General features: G+C 40.8%; 1 protein-coding gene across 1 annotated transcript in view; it reads left to right on the top strand.

Annotated features, from left to right (window-relative positions):
* Positions 1-18,475, top strand: part of mtm1 (myotubularin 1) — a 130,960-nt gene that overhangs the window by 29,813 nt on the left and 82,672 nt on the right. The window contains exons 3-4 of the mRNA XM_059651350.1: positions 2,900-2,954; positions 3,203-3,297. Of these exons, the coding sequence (XP_059507333.1) occupies positions 2,900-2,954; positions 3,203-3,297 (150 nt within the window). The remainder of the gene's footprint in view (positions 1-2,899; positions 2,955-3,202; positions 3,298-18,475) is intronic.

Raw genomic sequence — 18,475 nt, 5'->3', positions numbered from 1 at the left:
ACGTCAGCTTTCCAAAAATAAAGCAGAGTGTTATTAAACGGTAACACCTTGTGAAATGCAGACTACATAGGGATATTGGTGTCCTTGTAAATTGGTCAATGAAAGTGAACAGGCATGGGCAGCAGAAACTTGCAAGGCAGATGGTAAGTTGGCCTTCATTGAAAGAGGATGTGGGTTCAGAAGTTGGGAGGTGCCTTACTCCAGTTATATAGGGTCTTGGTAAGAGTACACCTGGAATATTGTGTGCAGCTTTGATTGCTCAACCTAAGGAGGGATATACTTGCCGTGGAGGGAGTGAGGAAGATTTCAATAGGCTGACACTGAAGATGGCAGAACGGTCATATGAGGAAAGATTGGTTTGACTGGACCTGTATTCAGTAGAAGAAGAATGAAAGGGGATCTGATTGAAACAAATAAAATTTTAACATGGCCAGCCAGAGTAGATGCAGGAGGATGTTTCCCCCTCTTTGGGGAGCCCGGAACCAGGGGTCACAGTCTCGGGGCATGGAGTAGACCATTTTAAGACTGAGATGAGGAAGCATTTCTTGACTCAGGATAGTCACCTCATGGAATTTGCTACCACAGAAGGCTGTGGAGACTGGTCACTTGACTTTATTCAAGAAAGAGATTGATAAACTTTTCAACATTAAAGTATCAGGAGTATGGAGGGAAAGTGGGAATGTGTTATTGAGACAGTGAATTAACCATGATTATATCAAACGGTGGAGCAAGGACCAAATGGCCTATCCCTGCTCCTACATTCTTAATTTCTTTAAACACTACATTACTTTATTTTGCAGTGGTTCCAACATTATTTTTCAGCAAGAGCTTTTTCCCTCTGGTTTGAATTATAAGCTATAGAATGTATGAGTAAAATGATTAACAATATAAAGTGGTTTTTCTCCACCTCTCGGTAGAATCCTCGTTTTGAATCATGCAAATCACAAGGTGCCACTTATCCTTGTATCATCTGAGTTGAGTCAGTTCAACTGAGGTGGGAGGTTAGAAGTACAATTAATCTTAAGTGGTCCGTGCTGTAGAAAGCATACTTAAAAACAATGGAAAAAAAAAAACAGTAGCTTGGAACATTACTGCTTGCCATCTTGTGATTCCTGTTGCAAGGTGTGGGTGAGTTACGTGAGATCATGATCAAGCTTAGCTCTAATGCCCTATGACATTGAGCCTGTTGAAATTGTTAGCCTAGAGTCCATGTGTGGCCCACCTTTTTGCATAGGGGTGGGTTACAACATCATGAACTTGATCAGAAAGTTTTTAAAGCAATGAATTGATAATTTCAGAAATTCGTTAATATGAATGGCAATTAAAGAACATCAGGCAAGATCATTTTCACATTTTTTGGTTAAGGAGCAGTTATAGAGAGAAAAAAATGATCCCAATTTATGGGATTCTTTATGCCAGGGAAGGGAGTGTTGTCTAGGTCAGAGCTCAGGAGTTAGGTTTAACTAGTCTAGGTGAGTTAACTTTCCAGCTGGAGTCTCCTCCTCCTTGTCTGCATTTCCAGTCTACCTCTCTCTCCTTTCCCTCTGCCACAGTCTTTGCCTTTATGTCTTGTCCCTCTCACTGCATCTGTCCTACTTTGCCCTGTGAACTTCAAGAAAATAATGCATGAGGTTTTGCACTCCAAAAAAATTGATCACCAGTAGTATTACCTGGCTAGCAAACATTTCACATTGAAATTAACATGGCCAAGTTTTGTTTTACTTCTGGAAAAAGGCTTCTTAATAAATGAAGTGAAAGAAAAATTAGTGGAAGTGACTGTGTTGTCTGACTATCATTTCTTCTTCTCCTCCTCCATGCTCTCACCAACCCCCATCCCCAGCCAATGAATTTTCACTTCACATTTTTTCCTGAACTATGATTCTTCCATGTAAAGTTATATAATCATTAATTATGGGAGCCCGATGAATGAGCTGTAAGTTTGTCTACCAATACCATGTGAAATGCTCTATCATGTCATGTGTAACCTGCCTGTAGTTTAGATCCCCCGGCATAGACTCATGCATGGTGAGTAATCATTTGGATAAAATGCAGAATGATTTGGTGAATGTATATGAGAATGAATCACCACTGAGGAGGAGAGGAGAGAAGGCTGAATATTTGAACTAAGTTCAAAACAGGTTCCGAGGAGGTAAATTTGTAATTGGTCTTGTAAACAAATCCATGAATTATTCCAAGAGCCATCAGGCTGGCATCGTTCTTAATCTGCAAAACAAGAGTTCAGAAATAAGAATGAAATATGGGGAATACTCAGCAGCTCAGGTAGCATCTGTAGACAGAGAAAGTAAGTTCATGTTTAGGTCCCTGACCTGCAGGATAGCCTGAAGGTTAGGCACCAGTAAATAGAAATGGTAGGATAAGATTGACATCCCTTTTATGATGCCGTAAAATGGAGATTTAAAAAGCAATAAATAAAAGACTAGAGATGATATAAAGTCTGTTCTGACAATTGGGTCAATTTTTTTAATCAGTAATTGAACTTTCCAGGAAATATGAATAACATGTTGATTTATTTTAACCTGTATGATTTAATAACATTAAATTATTTTATTGGAGAGGCTGAAGAAGCTTTGTGGAGGCTTCTCATGATAAACAGTAACTAATGAGTTATGCTTATGTTTATTGTAATGGGACCTTATGAAAAGCTAATGCTAAAATTTAACTCCTGTTGAAGTTATGTTTCTGCAAATAAAAATAAAACTTGAATTGAATTTGGAAATTTGTAAAGTTTCTAGGATTTATCTGTAATATCACTTGTTTCTTGTGTAGAATAACTAAAACTAATTGTGTTTAGGAATCACTGCAGCATAAGAATATTTGATGAGCAAAATCAGTACACCAGTGCATTTACAAGATTAATAGGATATTTCCTTCTTTTCAGGCACAGTTGACTGAGGAAATACCATCGTTAGCAGGAGAGGATGTTAAAAGTAAAGGTAGGAATGCATTGCCAGTAATTCAGCTTGTAAATATTCTGTTTTCTATTTAATTTAAACTTTGTAAGTTTGATCATTTTGAGATCTAAATAGTAAACTTCTTTTTAAGGAATTTGCCTTGTTAATTCTATTGCATTTGTAGTTTTCTGTGTTTTTGTCATTTATAAATCATTGTGCAAATTCAGGGATGTTAAAAAAGTTGTTGCTATCTCCTACTAGCTAATGAGTCTTTAATTCCTACTTCATAGAAAAGGATGTGATCTACATTTGTCACTTTAATGGACCTAAGAAGGGAGTGGTGTACATTACAAACTACAGGCTTTACTTTAAAAGTGTTGAAATGGTAAGTTCTGATTTTCTTTTTTTGATTTTGTAGAAATTCTTTCACTTTTGTGTTTCACTGTTGTCTGTTATTCTAAGTCCATATCTTCATGCTCAAGTGTTATGACATGGAGACAGATAACCAAATCAAATCAGCTTTTCTACCTCTGTAATTTTAGTGTTGCAAATACAATCTTCAAAGACCCTCAACTGACCCCAATTGTTCCTAAGCAGATTCCTTGAATAGCCAAAACCTGAGAGCAAATAATCAATTCTTGACATGTTTGTAGCTTAGCAAGAGACTCTGCAATTTATTAACACTACAGTAACTTCAGAGCAGAACTAAATAACAAAAATGGTCTAATTATTGTCTGTGTTTAAGCATAGCAAACTTTGAGTCCCCTTCCCACAAAAAACAGACAAAAGAAACAGTGAAGTAATAAAAGAGAATAACACAACTGGTCAGATTACTGATAATAAAATGTGAGGCTGGATGAACACAGCAGGCCAAGCAGCATCCCAGGAGCACAAAAGCCTCCTGGGATGCTGCTTGGCCTGCTGTGTTCATCCAGCCTCACAATTTATTATCTTGGAATCTCCAGCATCTGCAGTTCCCATTATCTCTGGTCAGATTACTGAAATGGTTTTCATGGTGTGTTGTTCCACAGGCATGTAGGATTGGCATCTTTAGAAAATCAACCAAGAAACAATTGGGGGCACCTTTACAGCTGACTTAGAGGGGGTGTGTAATAGTTGGACTGTTATGAGCAGAGCTGGGCGCCAAATCAGAGGAAGGATATATTGGCCCTGGAGGGCGTCCTGTGTGTGTTTACAAGAATGATATCCGGACTGCAACGGTTATGAGGAGAGATTTAGACAAATTAGATCTTTTTTGTTCTAGAATTTAGAAGGCAAAGTGGGGATTAGGTCGAAATCTCCACTAGTTGGGGATTCTAGAAACACAGAACATAGTCTAAAAATTAAGGCCAGGCTGTTCTGCTGAGAAATTAGTAAGCACCTTGATATACAAAGGGGTGATAGATGGAACTCTCTTCCACAAATGGCAGTGGATGCTAAACCACTTGTTAATTTTAAATCTGAGATAGAAATTTTTGTAAAGCAAAGATATTAAGCAATATGGGTAAAAGGCAGGCATATGGGGCCACAGATCAACCACGATTGCATTGAATGGCAAATCGGGCTCAAGGCGTTGAATGACTTAACGTGTATTCCTAAGTGCCTCTGTTCCTATAAACCTAGTTTCTGTTCTCTGCACTTCCAATTGTTCATAACGAGAAATTGGTAGGGAGCTTTCAAATCTTCATGCTGCAGCATTGACAGCCAAACTCCTCCTCCTCAGAAAACATAATCCAAAACCCTGTTCAAAATTCTGGCCTTTTGCCATCAGACTGTCCACATTCTAAAGAGGTCCCGGTTACCATTCAACATCAGCCATCTTCTGGGTTATAAGGTCTCTCCCAGTTGGTACCAGTTCTAGGTAATGACCTCGTTAATGGCCAACATCTACTATCTGATTATTAATTCTGTTCTCAATTGGCGTTGAAGCATCTATAGAACATTTTGTTCAAAATCCTACCTGCAATTAGCTTCCAACTCTGGCCTTGCAAGTAAACCACAGTTATCTTTCTTTTTAAAAATGAGCTGCTGTCCATAGTCCAAAGGTCATTTTCAGTTCTCATTTCACAACTCCAAACTAAAAGTGATAAAAGACTAAAATAATAACAGTAAAAAAAATCAAGGAGGGTTCCAACACAAGGTAAACATCTGTAATCTATTACTTGTGCTTCTCTTCTCACGACCATTCTTAATGTTACCATTTTCCTAATTCTTGTATAGAAATCTGTCTCTTTAACTATCTCCAGGAAGCTCCAACTCCTGTTTAATGCCAACAATGTCTCCCGTCAGCAACTCAATGTTTTATGAAGACTAATTTTAATCAAAGTTTGGATGCTACACATAAATGAAGAGGGTGCTTCTTCTCTTCCCAACCATCACCACTTTTCTGTTTTACAACTTTACAGCCCAAGTAGTCTCTCTTAAATGAAGTCTGGGCAGTGATCATTGGGAAGTTAGTGACTGTGGAAAACAACACATGCAAACTCAATCTTGGTTTTGTACAAAGTACATGTGAAATATTTCTAACAGTTAACCAGAACTAATTAGGTGGGAGATCTCTGGCAAAGAGTATTCCATTATGTAAAGACTGCAACTTTAAATAACTGCTTGAATATGATAGTGTCAATGTGGAAGTGTCATTATTTTCCTCCAGATACCAAGCCCAATGAGATTTTAGGAGAGATGGTGAAAAAACTTATTCAGGTGGAAATATTTTAGGGAGGAGAGCAATGTGGAAGAGTTTGAGAAAGGAATTCAGATGTGGAGCCAAGGTTATTGGACACTTGAGCACAAATGGTAAGATGAAGGGTGAAAGGCATTTGAAATCTTTCCAGTTTCATTGCCATTAAGTGCTACCTGATTATTATCCTTGTCTTCTACGTATTCTTTTCATCCTTGGTAGTATTCAGAAATGTGGACTCCAGCCTTCAATTTAGAATTTAAACCAGAACAAGACAAATATTTGGTCAGCCAGTTTTTCAGGCTTTGCCTCCCTCATTTTTCCCTCCTTTTTGTTCATTGTCTGTTCTGATGGTGCTGAAGTAAACTTCATGTGAGCCATGGCATAAAACTGCTGGATTGTCAAAGTGGCCATTGTCCATATGTGTTCAGCTACTGCATGTGTAGGGGCAAGTTCATGGGGGGAGAGTCACAACTAAGACTGACTTTATCATTACCTGTAAACATGCACACTTTCACAAGTGTCACTTTCCCAATGGGTTCACTTGCTAGCAATTAAGAGGAAGGACACTGACTTAAAATGAAAAACTGTAGTAAAGTACCTCAGAAGGGAGAAGACTTGCATTTTGTAATCTGAGGCAAGTAACCACAATGTCTACTCATGCTTGCAACAGAAGGAAGCTAATCTCAGATAATAAAATGTGAGGCTGGATGAACACAGCAGGCCAAGCAGTATCTCAGGAGCACAAAAGCTGACGTTTCGAGCCTAGACCCTTCATCAGAGAGGGGGATGGGGTGAGGGTTCTGGCATAAATAGGGAGAGAGGGGGAGGCGGACCGAAGATGGAGAGAAAAGAAGGTAGGTGGAGAGAGTATGGGTGGGGAGGTAGGGAGGGGATAGGTCAGTCCAGGGAAGACAGACAGGTCAAGGAGGTGGGATGAGGTTAGTAGGTAGATGGGGGTGCGGCTTGGGGTGGGAGGAAGGGATGGGTGAGAGGAAGAACCGGTTAGGGAGGCAGCGACAGGTTGGACTGGTTTTGGGATGCAGTGGGTGGAGGGGAAGAGCTGGGCTGGTTGTGTGGTGCAGTGGGGGGGAGGGGACGAACTGGGCTGGTTTAGGGATGCGGTGGGGGAAGGGGAGATTTTGAAGCTGGTGAAGTCCACATTGATACCATTAGGCTGCAGGGCTCCCAGGCGGAATATGAGTTGCTGTTCCTGCAACCTTCGGGTGGCATCATTGTGGCACTGCAGGAGGCCCATGATGGACATGTCATCTAAAGAATGGGAGGGGGAGTGGAAATGGTTTGCGACTGGGAGGTGCAGTTGTTTGTTGAGGACTGAGCGGATGTGTTCCGCAAAGCGGTCCCCAAGCCTCCGCTTGGTTTCCCCAATGTGGAGGAAGCCACACCGGGTACAGTGGGTGCAGTATACCACATTGGCAGATGTGCAGGTGAACCTCTGCTTAATGTGGAATGTCATCTTGGGGCCTGGGATAGGGGTGAGGGAGGAGGTGTGGGGGCAAGTGTAGCATTTCCTGCGGTTGCAGGGGAAGGTGCCGGGTGTGGTGGGGTTGGAGGGCAGTGTGGAGCGAACAAGGGAGTCACGGAGAGAGTGGTCTCTCCGGAAAGCAGACAGGCGTGGGGATGGAAAAATGTCTTGGGTGGTGGGGTCGGATTGTAGATGGCGGAAGTGTCGGAGGATGATGCGTTGTATCCAGAGGTTGGTAGGGTGGTGTGTGAGAATGAGGGGGATCCTCTTGGCGGTTGTGAGGGATGTGTTGCAGGAAATGCGGGAGACGCGGTCAAGGGCGTTCTCGATCACTGGGGGGGGGAAAGTTGCGGTCCTTGAAGAACTTGGACATCTGGGATGTGCGGGAGTGGAATGTCTTGTTGTGGGAGCAGATGCGGCGGAGGCGGAGGAATTGTGAATAGGGGATGGAATTTTTGCAGGAGGGTGGGTGGGAGGAGGTGTATTCTAGGTAGCTGTGGGAGTCGGTGGGCTTGAAATGGACATCAGTTACAAGCTGGTTGCCTGAGATGAAGACTGAGAGGTCCAGGAAGGTGAGGGATGTGCTGGAGATGGCCCAGGTGAACTGAAGGTTGGGGTGGAAGGTGTTGAAGTGGATGAACTGTTTGAGCTCCTCTGGGGAGCAAGAGGCGGCGCCGATACAGTCATCAATGTACCGGAGGAAGATGTGGGGTTTGGGGCCTATGTAGGCGCGGAAAAGGGACTGTTCCACGTAACCTACAAAGAGGCGGGCATAGCTGGGGCCCATGCGGGTGCCCATGGCCACCCCCTTAGTCCTGAAACTAATCTCAACCTTTTTTCCCCCCCTCTTGCTTCTCTGATGCTGAACACTTGGCTACTTGCATTAATTTTCAATAGAGTCAGACATCCTGACTGATTTTAAAAACTAGTGTTCTATTCTGGGCTTGAGTACAAAGACTGTTTTTCAACTTAAGTTCAGCAATTTGGTATTGCTTTGTATATTACTTGAGTTGCAGGTTTTGGTCATATCTCATATTTAGACGCATACATTGGCACATTCAGTTTCATATTTGGACAGGCATATATTTTTTGATGATCACGTGCGGTCTGCAAGAGTCAGGTGATCAGATATTTGATGCCTTTCCTGAAAATTAGCATTATAAAATCCTACAGCACGGAGATATAGGCCCTTCGGCCCAAACTGGTCCATGCCAACTAAAATGTCCATCCACACTAACTCTAGTTTCCTGCACTTGACTCATATTCTTCTAAACCATTCCTATCCATGTATTTATCCAAATGCCTGTTAAATGTTTTGAATGTCCTGTCCTACCCTCATCAACCACTTTCTGCTGGCAGCTCATTCCATGTGTGTACCTCCCTCTGTGTGAACAAACTTGCCCCTCAGGTCCCCATGTATTCTTTCCCCTCTTACCTTAAACTAATGCCCTGTAGTCACAGGCCTCCAGTCCAACAAATATCCTTCCGCTATTACTGTCTGCTTCTTACCACCAAAGCCAATTGTGTGTCCAATCTGCCAGTCCTCCCTGGATTCCATTTGATCTAACCTTTCAGAGCAGCCTACCTTGTGGAACTTCATCGAAGGCTTTACTGAAATCCATACAGATTACATCCACTACGCTGCCCTCATCAGGCTTCCTGGTCACTTCTTCAAAGTTCTCTGACAAATTTGTGAGGCATGATCTCCCACCATGCTGACTACTCCTAATCAAACCTGTCTTTCCAAATGTATGTATATCTTATTCCTCAGAATCTTCTCAAGTAACTTATCTACCACAGATGTTAGGCTTGCTAGTCTATAATTCCCATGTTTTTCTTTGCAGCCCTTCTTGAATAAGGGCACAACGTCATTTGCCTCCAGTCATTTGGGACCTCACCCTGAGCTAACAGTGATACAAATACATCAACCAGGGGCCTGCAATTTCTTCTCTAGCCTCTTGCAGGGTTTTTGGATTGTGGCATATGGCAGCAAGTTTATGCAAATTTGATTTTCTGAGAGCATTGCATATGCTGAACATTTTGGACATTTGAATCAAATGTCCATTCCTGTTTCCAAGATTGTTGTATGACTATTCAATGAACACTTAGATACTGGAACATCAAGTGCTGATATGTTGCTTTTACAATGTCAGCACAAGCATTGTGTACCGATATTCCTGGTTTTGTGTTATGTAGGTTTGTATGGAATGTTTATAAGTTGACATGGTGCTTCAGAATCTCTCGTAGTGTATGGGAGTGCATCTGTTGTGCCTATTAACTGAAAGTGTGAAGCGATTCATTTTGGAAGGTCGAATTTGAATACAGAATACAGGGTTAATGGCAGGATTCTTGGCAGTGTGGAGAAACAGAGGGATCTTGGGGTCCAGGTCCATAGATCCCTCAAAGTTGCAACCCAAGTTGATAGGGATGTAAAGAAGGCCTATGGTGTGTTGGCTTTCATTGGTAGGCAAATTGAGTTTGAGCTGTGAGGTTATGCTGCGGCTATATGAAACTCTGGTTAGACCACACTTGGAATATTGTGTTCATTTCTGGTCACCACAGTACAGGAAAGATGTAGAAACTTTAGCGAGTGTGCAGTGGAGATATACCAGGATGCTGCCTGGACTGGAAGGCAGGTCTTATGAGGAAAGGTTGAGGGAGCTGGGGCTTTTTTCATTGGAGCGAAGAAGGATGAGAGGTGAGTTGATAGAGGTTTACAAAATGATGAGAGGCATAGATAGAGTGGATAGTCAGAGACTTTTTCCCAGGGTGGAAATGACTATTATGAGGAGGCAACATTTTAGGGTTCGCGCAGAGTGGTGGGCACGTGGAATGCGCTGCTGGCATTGGTGGTGGAGTCAGATACTTTAGAGACTTCTAAGCGACCCTAGGATAGGCACATGGAGGATAGTAAAATGTAGGGCATGCTGGGTAGATTGACCTTAGTAGGACAATAGGTCGGCACAACATTATGGCCCGAAGGGTCTGTCCTGTGCTGTATTGTTCTGTGTTCTATGTAAAGTTGGTATAAGGTGATAACTGATGCATTGGTAAGTCTGGCAGTATGTTGGCAGCACATGGAAGCACAAGAAAAGCAGTGTGTCAGGGTGGCATGAAATTATGGATCTTGTTTTTCCCAGATAAACTAAAGCAAATTCATAGATGCCTTCGACTAATAATCCATCAGTAATCCTGAGGCCACACCTCAATTCCATAAATTCTACTCTCGCCTTTATCCCTTAACCACTGCGGTAGTAGTTTTTCTGTTGTTGGTCGGGGTGGGAAGGAGTACAGAAAAGGTTGGTAGGGGTTGTAAGTGAGCCGCAGACCTGTACATAGTATTATTTATCTATTGTTATGATAAATGTGGGTTCTGTTCCAGTATTAACATACCATTCATCAACTTGACTGTTAAACAATGCGATTATGCAATAGTGGTAGCATCATTAGTAGTGGAATCCAAAGGCTTAGGGTAATGTGCTGGGGAAATGGATTCACATCGTATCACAGCATCTGCAATGGTAATTGTGACGACTACATTTTGTTTTTATCTGCTCGTGGGACATGGGCATTGCTGACTGGGCCAGCATTTATTGCCCGTCCCCAGCTGCCCTTGAGAAGATGGTGAGCTGCCTTCTTGAACCACTGCAGCCCTCCTCGTGTAAGCTGATCCACAGTGCTCTTAAGGAGCTCTGGGATTTCATCCAGTGACTGTGAAGAAACAGCAACATATTTCCAAGTCAGGATGGAGAGTGGCTTGGAGGGGAACTTGCAGATGGTCGTGTTCCCATGTATCTGCTACCCTTGTCCTTCTAGATGGAAGTGGCTGTGGGTTTGGAAGGTACTGCCCAAGAATCTTTGGTGATTTTTTGCACTGCACCTTGTAGATGTTTCACACTGCTGCTACTGAGCATCGGTGGTGAAGTGATTGGATGTGGTGCCAATCAGGTGGACTGTTTTATCCTTGTTGGTGTCAAACTTCCTGAGTGTTTTGGAGCTGTACGCATCCAGGCAAGTGGGGAGTATTCCATCACACTCCTGACTTGTCTTGTAGATGGTGGACAGGCTTTGCGATGTCAGGAGATGAGTTATTCACTGCAGTATTCCTAGCCTCTGACCTACTCTTTTAGCTGCTGTATTTATATGGCAAGTCCATTTTGGTTTCTGGTCAGTGGTTTAGATACTTCCCACCCTCCTTGGATGTTGACAACACTATTGAATATCAAGGGGTGATGGCTCGGTTGTGTATAGGAGACAGTCATTGCCTTGCATTTGTGTGGCATGAATGTTAATTGTGTTGTCAGCCCAAACCTAGATATGGGTCCAGTTCTTGTTGCATTTGAAAATGGACTGTCAGTATCTGAGGAGTCATGAATGATGCTCAACATTTATGCAATCATTGGTAATCCCCACTTCTCTCCTTAGGATGTACAAACCTATCTGGTTCGCCGATCTCTTTAGGGGAAAAAATCAGCTGCACTTACCCTTTCTTGTCAACATCTTTGTTTCATTCACCGAATGTTTGCATCGTAGGCTAGGCCAGCACTTATTACACTTCCCTAATTATGTTTGATGTGGTGATGAGCTGCTGCCATGAAGCACTGGACCCCACGTGGTGCCGGTGCACCCACAATACTGTTAGGAAGGGAGGACCAGGATTTTGACCAAGTGACAATGAAGAACTGGTGCTATTAATGCCAAATCAAGATGTTTTGTGACTTGTAATGAAGTTTGCAGGTATTCGTGTCTTCTTGTATCATTTACAGTTGTTCATCTGAATGGTAACATCACAGATTTGGAAGGTCCTGTCTAAAAAGTCTTGGTGAGCTATAGTACATTATGTGGATGGTATATGTTGCTCTCAATGCACATGTGTTCGAGGAAATGAATATTGAAGATGTTAGATAGGGTGTCAGTCAAGCAGGATGTCTTGGCTTGGATGGTGTTGAGGTTATTGGAGCTGGACCAACCCAGGCAATGGAGAGTAATCCATTGCATTCCTGATTTCTACCTTGTAGATGCTGGATAGGCTTCAGCGACTCAGGTGGTGAGTTACTGGTCACAGGATTCACAGCCTCTGACTTGCTCTGCTAGCCGCAGTATTTATATGGATTAGTAGTTCTGTTTCTGGTAAGTGGTAAATCTCGGGATGTTGATACTGGGTAAATTGGGATAATGTCATTGAAAGTAAAGGAGTGATGGTTTGATTCTCTCTTGTTAGAATGATCATTACCTGACATCTGTGTGGTGTGAATGTTGCCCTCCATTTATCAGCCCAAGTCTGAATGTTATCCAGGCCTTGCTGCATCTGAACATGGACTGCTTCAGTCTCTGAAGTGTCAGGAATGATACTGAATACTGAGCACACAGAATATTGTACAACATCCTTACTTCTGACCTAACGGAAGGAAAGCCGTTAAAGCAAGATGATTTAGCCTCGGGTACTTACGTGAGGCATTCCTGTCACTCCAAACTCCAAATCACCTGTCTCCAGGGCCATAGCAATGTGGTTGACTTTTAAATGTCCTCTGAAATGCCCGAGTGAGTAATTCAGTTCAAAAGTATAAAAGAATCAGCAACAAAGGCTGACCTCGCCAATAATGTCCGTATTCCATTAAAGAATAAAACAAAATCTCTGTAAAGTTCTACTTCACTGAAAGCTTACTGTTAAACTCCTCTGAAGTGTAAATGGAATTGTTTAGATCACAGTTTTGAAGGAAATTGTTAGTGTGTTGTTAGTATTAAACTATTGTCAATGGAGCTGTCAGTACGGAAGTGAGTGGAAAAAGTGGAAGCAAGATTTTGGTTTCAAAAGTTCCAAAGATTAAAATGACGCATAAGAATATTTGTTTAGAAAGTTTATTAGGTTGCTTTTGTGGCTGGGTGCGTTTCATTGGTAATATTAGAATGATGAATGAAAGCAAGGGCCAAACTGACTGCTTCAATTATAATTTATCTAAAAACTGGATAGGCTTGTTTAAGCTGGAAAATATCTGAACTTCTTCCCTAATTAAATCCATTGATTCATTCAAACTCTGCAGCATGCCATATTGTTGAAATAACATTGTTTCAAAAACCATAAAACTACTTGAGTTCAAGTAAATGAGGCACAATGGTAATACTTAAAGAGAAATAAAATAGGGTCAGGCAGTATCTATGGAATGGTAAGCAGTTAATGTTTCAGGTCAATAACCTTTCCTCAGAAGTTGAGGCAACACAGTGTGGAGCTGAAGGAACGCAGCCAGCCAGGCAGCATCAGAGGAGCAGGAAAGCTGATGTTTCAGTCGGGACTCTTCAGTTTCCGTTTTGATGCAAAGAGCTAAAAGGTTAACTGTTCTTCCTCCCTAGATAGTGCCTGCCATGCTGAATATTTTCAGGCTTAGTGTTTTATTTCAGATTTCCAGCATCACTATATTTTACTTCTAGCAAAATCAGATTTCCTATGTCAATTCTTCTGGAATGTCACTTTCTTGCTGTAATTTATGAGCACAATAAGGAGCATTGATGTCCGTATTCTCTACCTGTGGTCTTGCACTTAATCTTGAGAGAAAATTTTGCAGCCCTTTATAATGTTATTTATAGGTTTAGTACAAAATTAAATCTAAGTCACTCGTTCCAGGAAATAATGGACTCTGAATTGTCCAATTAGTTGATGTTTTACAAATTGGTTAAAAACTGTGTAGCTTTTCAGAAATTCTGTGGAATTGTTGGAGTAGCCTTATACCGTAATAGCTGAGCCAGTTTTACTTGGACTCACCACAATGTTGGATGAAAACCCTTGTTTTGGCGAGCACCCATTCCTCATCTGATTCCGCTGCATTTAAGCCCCACCTCACTGCACCTTTCTATCTGGTCTTCACCATATTGTTCTTCTCCTTCCTGACTATCCTATCACCATGACTCATCATTTCCTCTGTCCCTCCATGCCACATACCTATCAATTCCATCTCTTCTCACCTATATTTTTCAATGCTCCCACAATCTTCACTGAGCCTGTAATGTATTAATTCTGATTTTGATTTTTCTCCTGACTGCACATATCCATCTCAGCATTCGCATCTTACTGTATATAACTGTCGACTCTCTCTTGATGGCCTCAAACTTACAGACCTGTAGTTCACAATTCTCCAAATGGTAGGGTTAAATTTGTTGCCTTCCAGTTTTCAGAGTACTTTCCAGAATCTATAGAATTTTGAAAGTTAGCCACCAATGCATTCATTATCTCTGCCTACCACCTTCATAACTCTGGGATTGTAGCTTATCGCAACCAGAGAACTTTGCAAGTTTTTCCAGTATACAAGCTTTTCTTGTAGATTCTTCCTTTCAGTTTCAGTGATGCTTTTCTATCGCACAACACTACACTACACTTGCAGTTACCACAACCAGCAGTCGTGGTGTTTAATTTCCATCTCCTTGCTTTTATCTTCTGTCATCCCTGATGTCAGTTATTTGAAACAATATGTTTTTTCCTAGTCTTTAATAATCTTTATACTGATCATATCGATACAATATAAATAAATGAACATGGTTTTTTTCAGATTTTTTAAAACAATACAGCTATTTTGTCACATACAACTGTTTTTAAGATCTTTCTTTAATTTTCTGTTTCTCAGGTATGTATCATACATTTCACTCCAAAAACATTTTATTTATTTTATGTTCTGCCTCCGGTAAGTCTTTATCAATTGGAAGTGAAATTGATTTCTAATTTTCTAAAATATTGGTTGAATTTTTTTAGGCAATTAGATTACATCTATCATGAGAAAGCTTGACATGCTTGCATCCTCACAAAGAGGAATTAAATATTGTGCATGATTTTAAGTGTCTGCCATGTCCAAAAAAGCCTAGTTATTAGTTCAGAGCTAGGGTCTCCTGGCATAAGTAATCTCATCAGTAATGCTGAAGGCATCAGTAAAACATCTGATTTAAAATGAATATTTCAGTATATACTAATTTGAGAAATCACCATTCAGTGTTTTTTGTCAAATGAAGGCAAACATCAAATAGGAGTCACGTTATGAAGACAAAGTTAATGTTACTCTGAATGCATGTAGCATTCTTGACAAAGATGGTTTGAAGGGGCAAATAGACGTAAATAGATATAACTTAGTTTCTGTTATAGGGTGACAAGCACTCAGAACTGAATATTCAGTGATGTTCATCAACTAGGAAGAGCAGGTAGAAGGGAATGGAAGGTTGGGGTACCAGTTAAGAAGGGGTTAAATTAATACAATGGTCAAATAGGATTTGAGATTGAGAATCAGTTTGAGTGGGGCTAAGAAACAGAAAGGGCAGCAAACATTGGGGGGATTTTTTTTTAACTGGGCAGCAAACTTTATTGATTATGTCAGCCATGGTATAATTTGGGAAATTTGAGTTACTTGTAACATGGGCAGTACAGTAATAATGAAAGTCTTCACTTTGTATATAAACTGGGTGAAATTAAGTAGCACCAATGCTTTTGATGAATTCGTGGAGTGTGTATGAGATGGGTTTCTGTGACAGGACATTGAGGAGTCAAGTAGGTAGCAGGGTATTTTAAATTTAGTATTATGTGATAAGAAAGACCTTAATAATAGCCTACTGCAAATGAATGCTCATGACGGTGACCATTGTTTGACGGTAATTATTTATTCTGAAATTAGGGTCCTAAATCTGAGCAAATAAAGTCACAAAGATATGCAGAGTAAGTTATCGATTTGATTTGGAAAATATGTGAAAAGATTTGACAGTAGGCAATGATTACCGTTTAAAGAAACATTACATGTCTTCTTGAAATATTCATTTGTCCAGGACATAAAACAAGAGGAAAGGAAAATTGGCTGTGGCTAAGAAAATGAGTTAAACATTGTGTTAGATTTGAGGAAATGGCTTATAAAGTTGTCAGAATTGTATGTCTGAGGATTGGAAACATTTTGAATCCAACAAAAAGAGCAAGAAACTGATGGAGAATAGGAAAATGGTGGAATCTATCTTCGCGAAGGAATATACAAGAAATCGCCTGTAAGCAATATGAAACCTAGGCACTTATAAAAATGAGGAACTGAAAGAAACTAGTATTAATAAACAGATGGCCTTCAAAATTAATTGCCAAATGAAACTTGCAAAGTTCTCTGGTTGCGATAAGCTACAATCCCAGAGTTATGAAGGTGGTAGGTAGAGATAATGAATGCATTGGTGGCTAACTTTCAAAATTCTATAGATTCTGGAAAGTGCTCTGAAAACTGGAAGGCAACAAATTTAACCCTACCATTTGGAGAATTGTGAACTACAGGTCTGTAAGTTTGAGGCCAGCAGAAGGGAAATGAAAGAATCTGTCACAAAGGATGTGATAATGGGTTACTTTAACTCTGCCCAATCTCATTATTCTGTGTGGATTTATGAAAGGGAAATCCTGTTTGACAGATCTGTTGAAGATTTTTGAGGATGTTGCTGGTAGCATAGATGAAGGAGAACCAATTAATTAATGTATTGAAGGTTTCGATAAGGTCCTACACAGGATTGTACAAAGCAAAATGACAGCATGTAGGATTTGTTGCTGCTATGGATTAAAACTTGGTTAGTAGAAAATAATATGCATAAATGGAGTCTTTTCTGCATGGCAGACAGTGACTAGTGGGGTACCATAGGGATTGATGTTTTGACCCCAGCTATTCATGGTTTATATTGAAGTTTGAGGAAACTACATGTCCTATCTCCAGGCTTCTAGCTGATGCAAAACTGGATAAGAGGGTATGTTGTGAGGAGAATGCAAAGAAGCTTTGGTATGATTTGGACAAGTTAAGTAATTGGGCAAGTACATGACTGATGCACTATAATGTATATAAATGTGCTTTGGTAGCAAAAATGGGTAGGCGCATTATTATCTGTATGTTGTTAGATTGGGGAAAGGGGAGATGCACTGAGACCGGGGTATCCTTGTGCACCAGTGACAGAAAGTAAGCGTGCAGGTGCAACAAGCTGTGAAGAAGGTAAATGCATCTATTGGTCTTTGTTGTGAGAGGATTTGGGTACACAAGGCAAATGTTTTGCTGTCACTGTTGATAAGACGACAGTTGGGAGTATTCTGTCCAGATTTGACCACCTCATCCAAAGAAGGATGTCCTGGGTTATGAGGGAGTGCAAGGCAGGTTTACCAGACTGATACCTGGGATGGTAAGACTGACGTACAGGGAGAGACTGCATTGGTTAAGATATCACTGGAATTTAGAAGAATAAGGGGAAATCTCATTGAAACCTACAAAATTCTAATGGGATTAGACAGGGTAATTGCAGGAATGATGTTCTTGATAGCCCTTTAAAGGCTGGGATAAGGACGAATTTCTTCACCTAGAATCCGGTCAGCCTGTTGAATTCTCTGCCACAGGAAACTGTTGATGCCAAAACGCAGAGGATTTTCAAGAAAAATGGTGAAGAGGATTTGGGGAGAAGTGGGAACAGGAGACTGAGTTGAATAACAGCCATGATCATATTGAAGGTTGAATCAGACTCAAAGGACCAAAACGCTAACTCCTTCTATTTTCTATGTGTCTCAAACAGAACAGGAATCCTCAGCATGTGGTGTGTTCTGAATGATTATCACATGATCAGCGCTTAAGGTCAAATTGTTCACAATCTGTATAAATGATATTCTGAATCACAACTATTTTGATGCAGAATGAGGCCATTTGGCCCATTGTGCCTACACTATCTTTATCTGGTGCTAATCTCCTGTCTCTTCCTGCATACCATTATTATCCAAAAAAAAACATCGATTTCCCTCCTGAATGCCTCAATTGAATCAGCCTTCAACATGTTTGTAAGTTGTGCATTCTATACCCAAACTACTCTGGGAAATATTTTTTTCTTTGAAACCCTTGCTTCATTTGCACATAACTTTTTAAATCTTTGTTCTCTTTTTCTTGTTATATAACCAGAAATAGCTACACTCTATCTATTCTGCGTAGCCCTTCTCAATTTTGAAAACATCAATCAGTTCTCCTCTTAGCTGTCTTCTCTCCAGCGAAGATAGTCTCAACTTCATCAATCAATATTGAAAACTGAGTTTCTTAATCTTGGAAATATCCTTGTGACTAGCATCTGCACTCTCCCCAATGCATTTACATCTTTCCTATAATATGGTGCTCACAACTATACACAATACTCAGCTGGGGTCTAACAAGTGCCCCGTGCCCCCTCACCTGTGTCTGTAAATCCCCTTTTTGGTCTCTAATCACCCCTGCGCTTACTTTAACACCTTATTATTTATATACATATAGAAATCTTTGGGGTACCTCTTTGTTCATTGATGGTCTTTTCTCATAGTCTTTGTCCTTTTCTTATTTGTTTTTCCATCTCTTCCCCCAAAACTTCAGCATTTCTAGTGATTCTCAATTGTAGTTACTGGCCTAGGCCTGT

The sequence above is a fragment of the Stegostoma tigrinum genome, chromosome 15 (assembly GCF_030684315.1).
Source record: "Stegostoma tigrinum isolate sSteTig4 chromosome 15, sSteTig4.hap1, whole genome shotgun sequence".
NCBI lineage: Eukaryota > Metazoa > Chordata > Chondrichthyes > Orectolobiformes > Stegostomatidae > Stegostoma > Stegostoma tigrinum.
The sequence above is the reverse complement of the archived record's forward strand: the minus strand, read 5'-3'. Positions and strand labels throughout refer to the sequence as shown.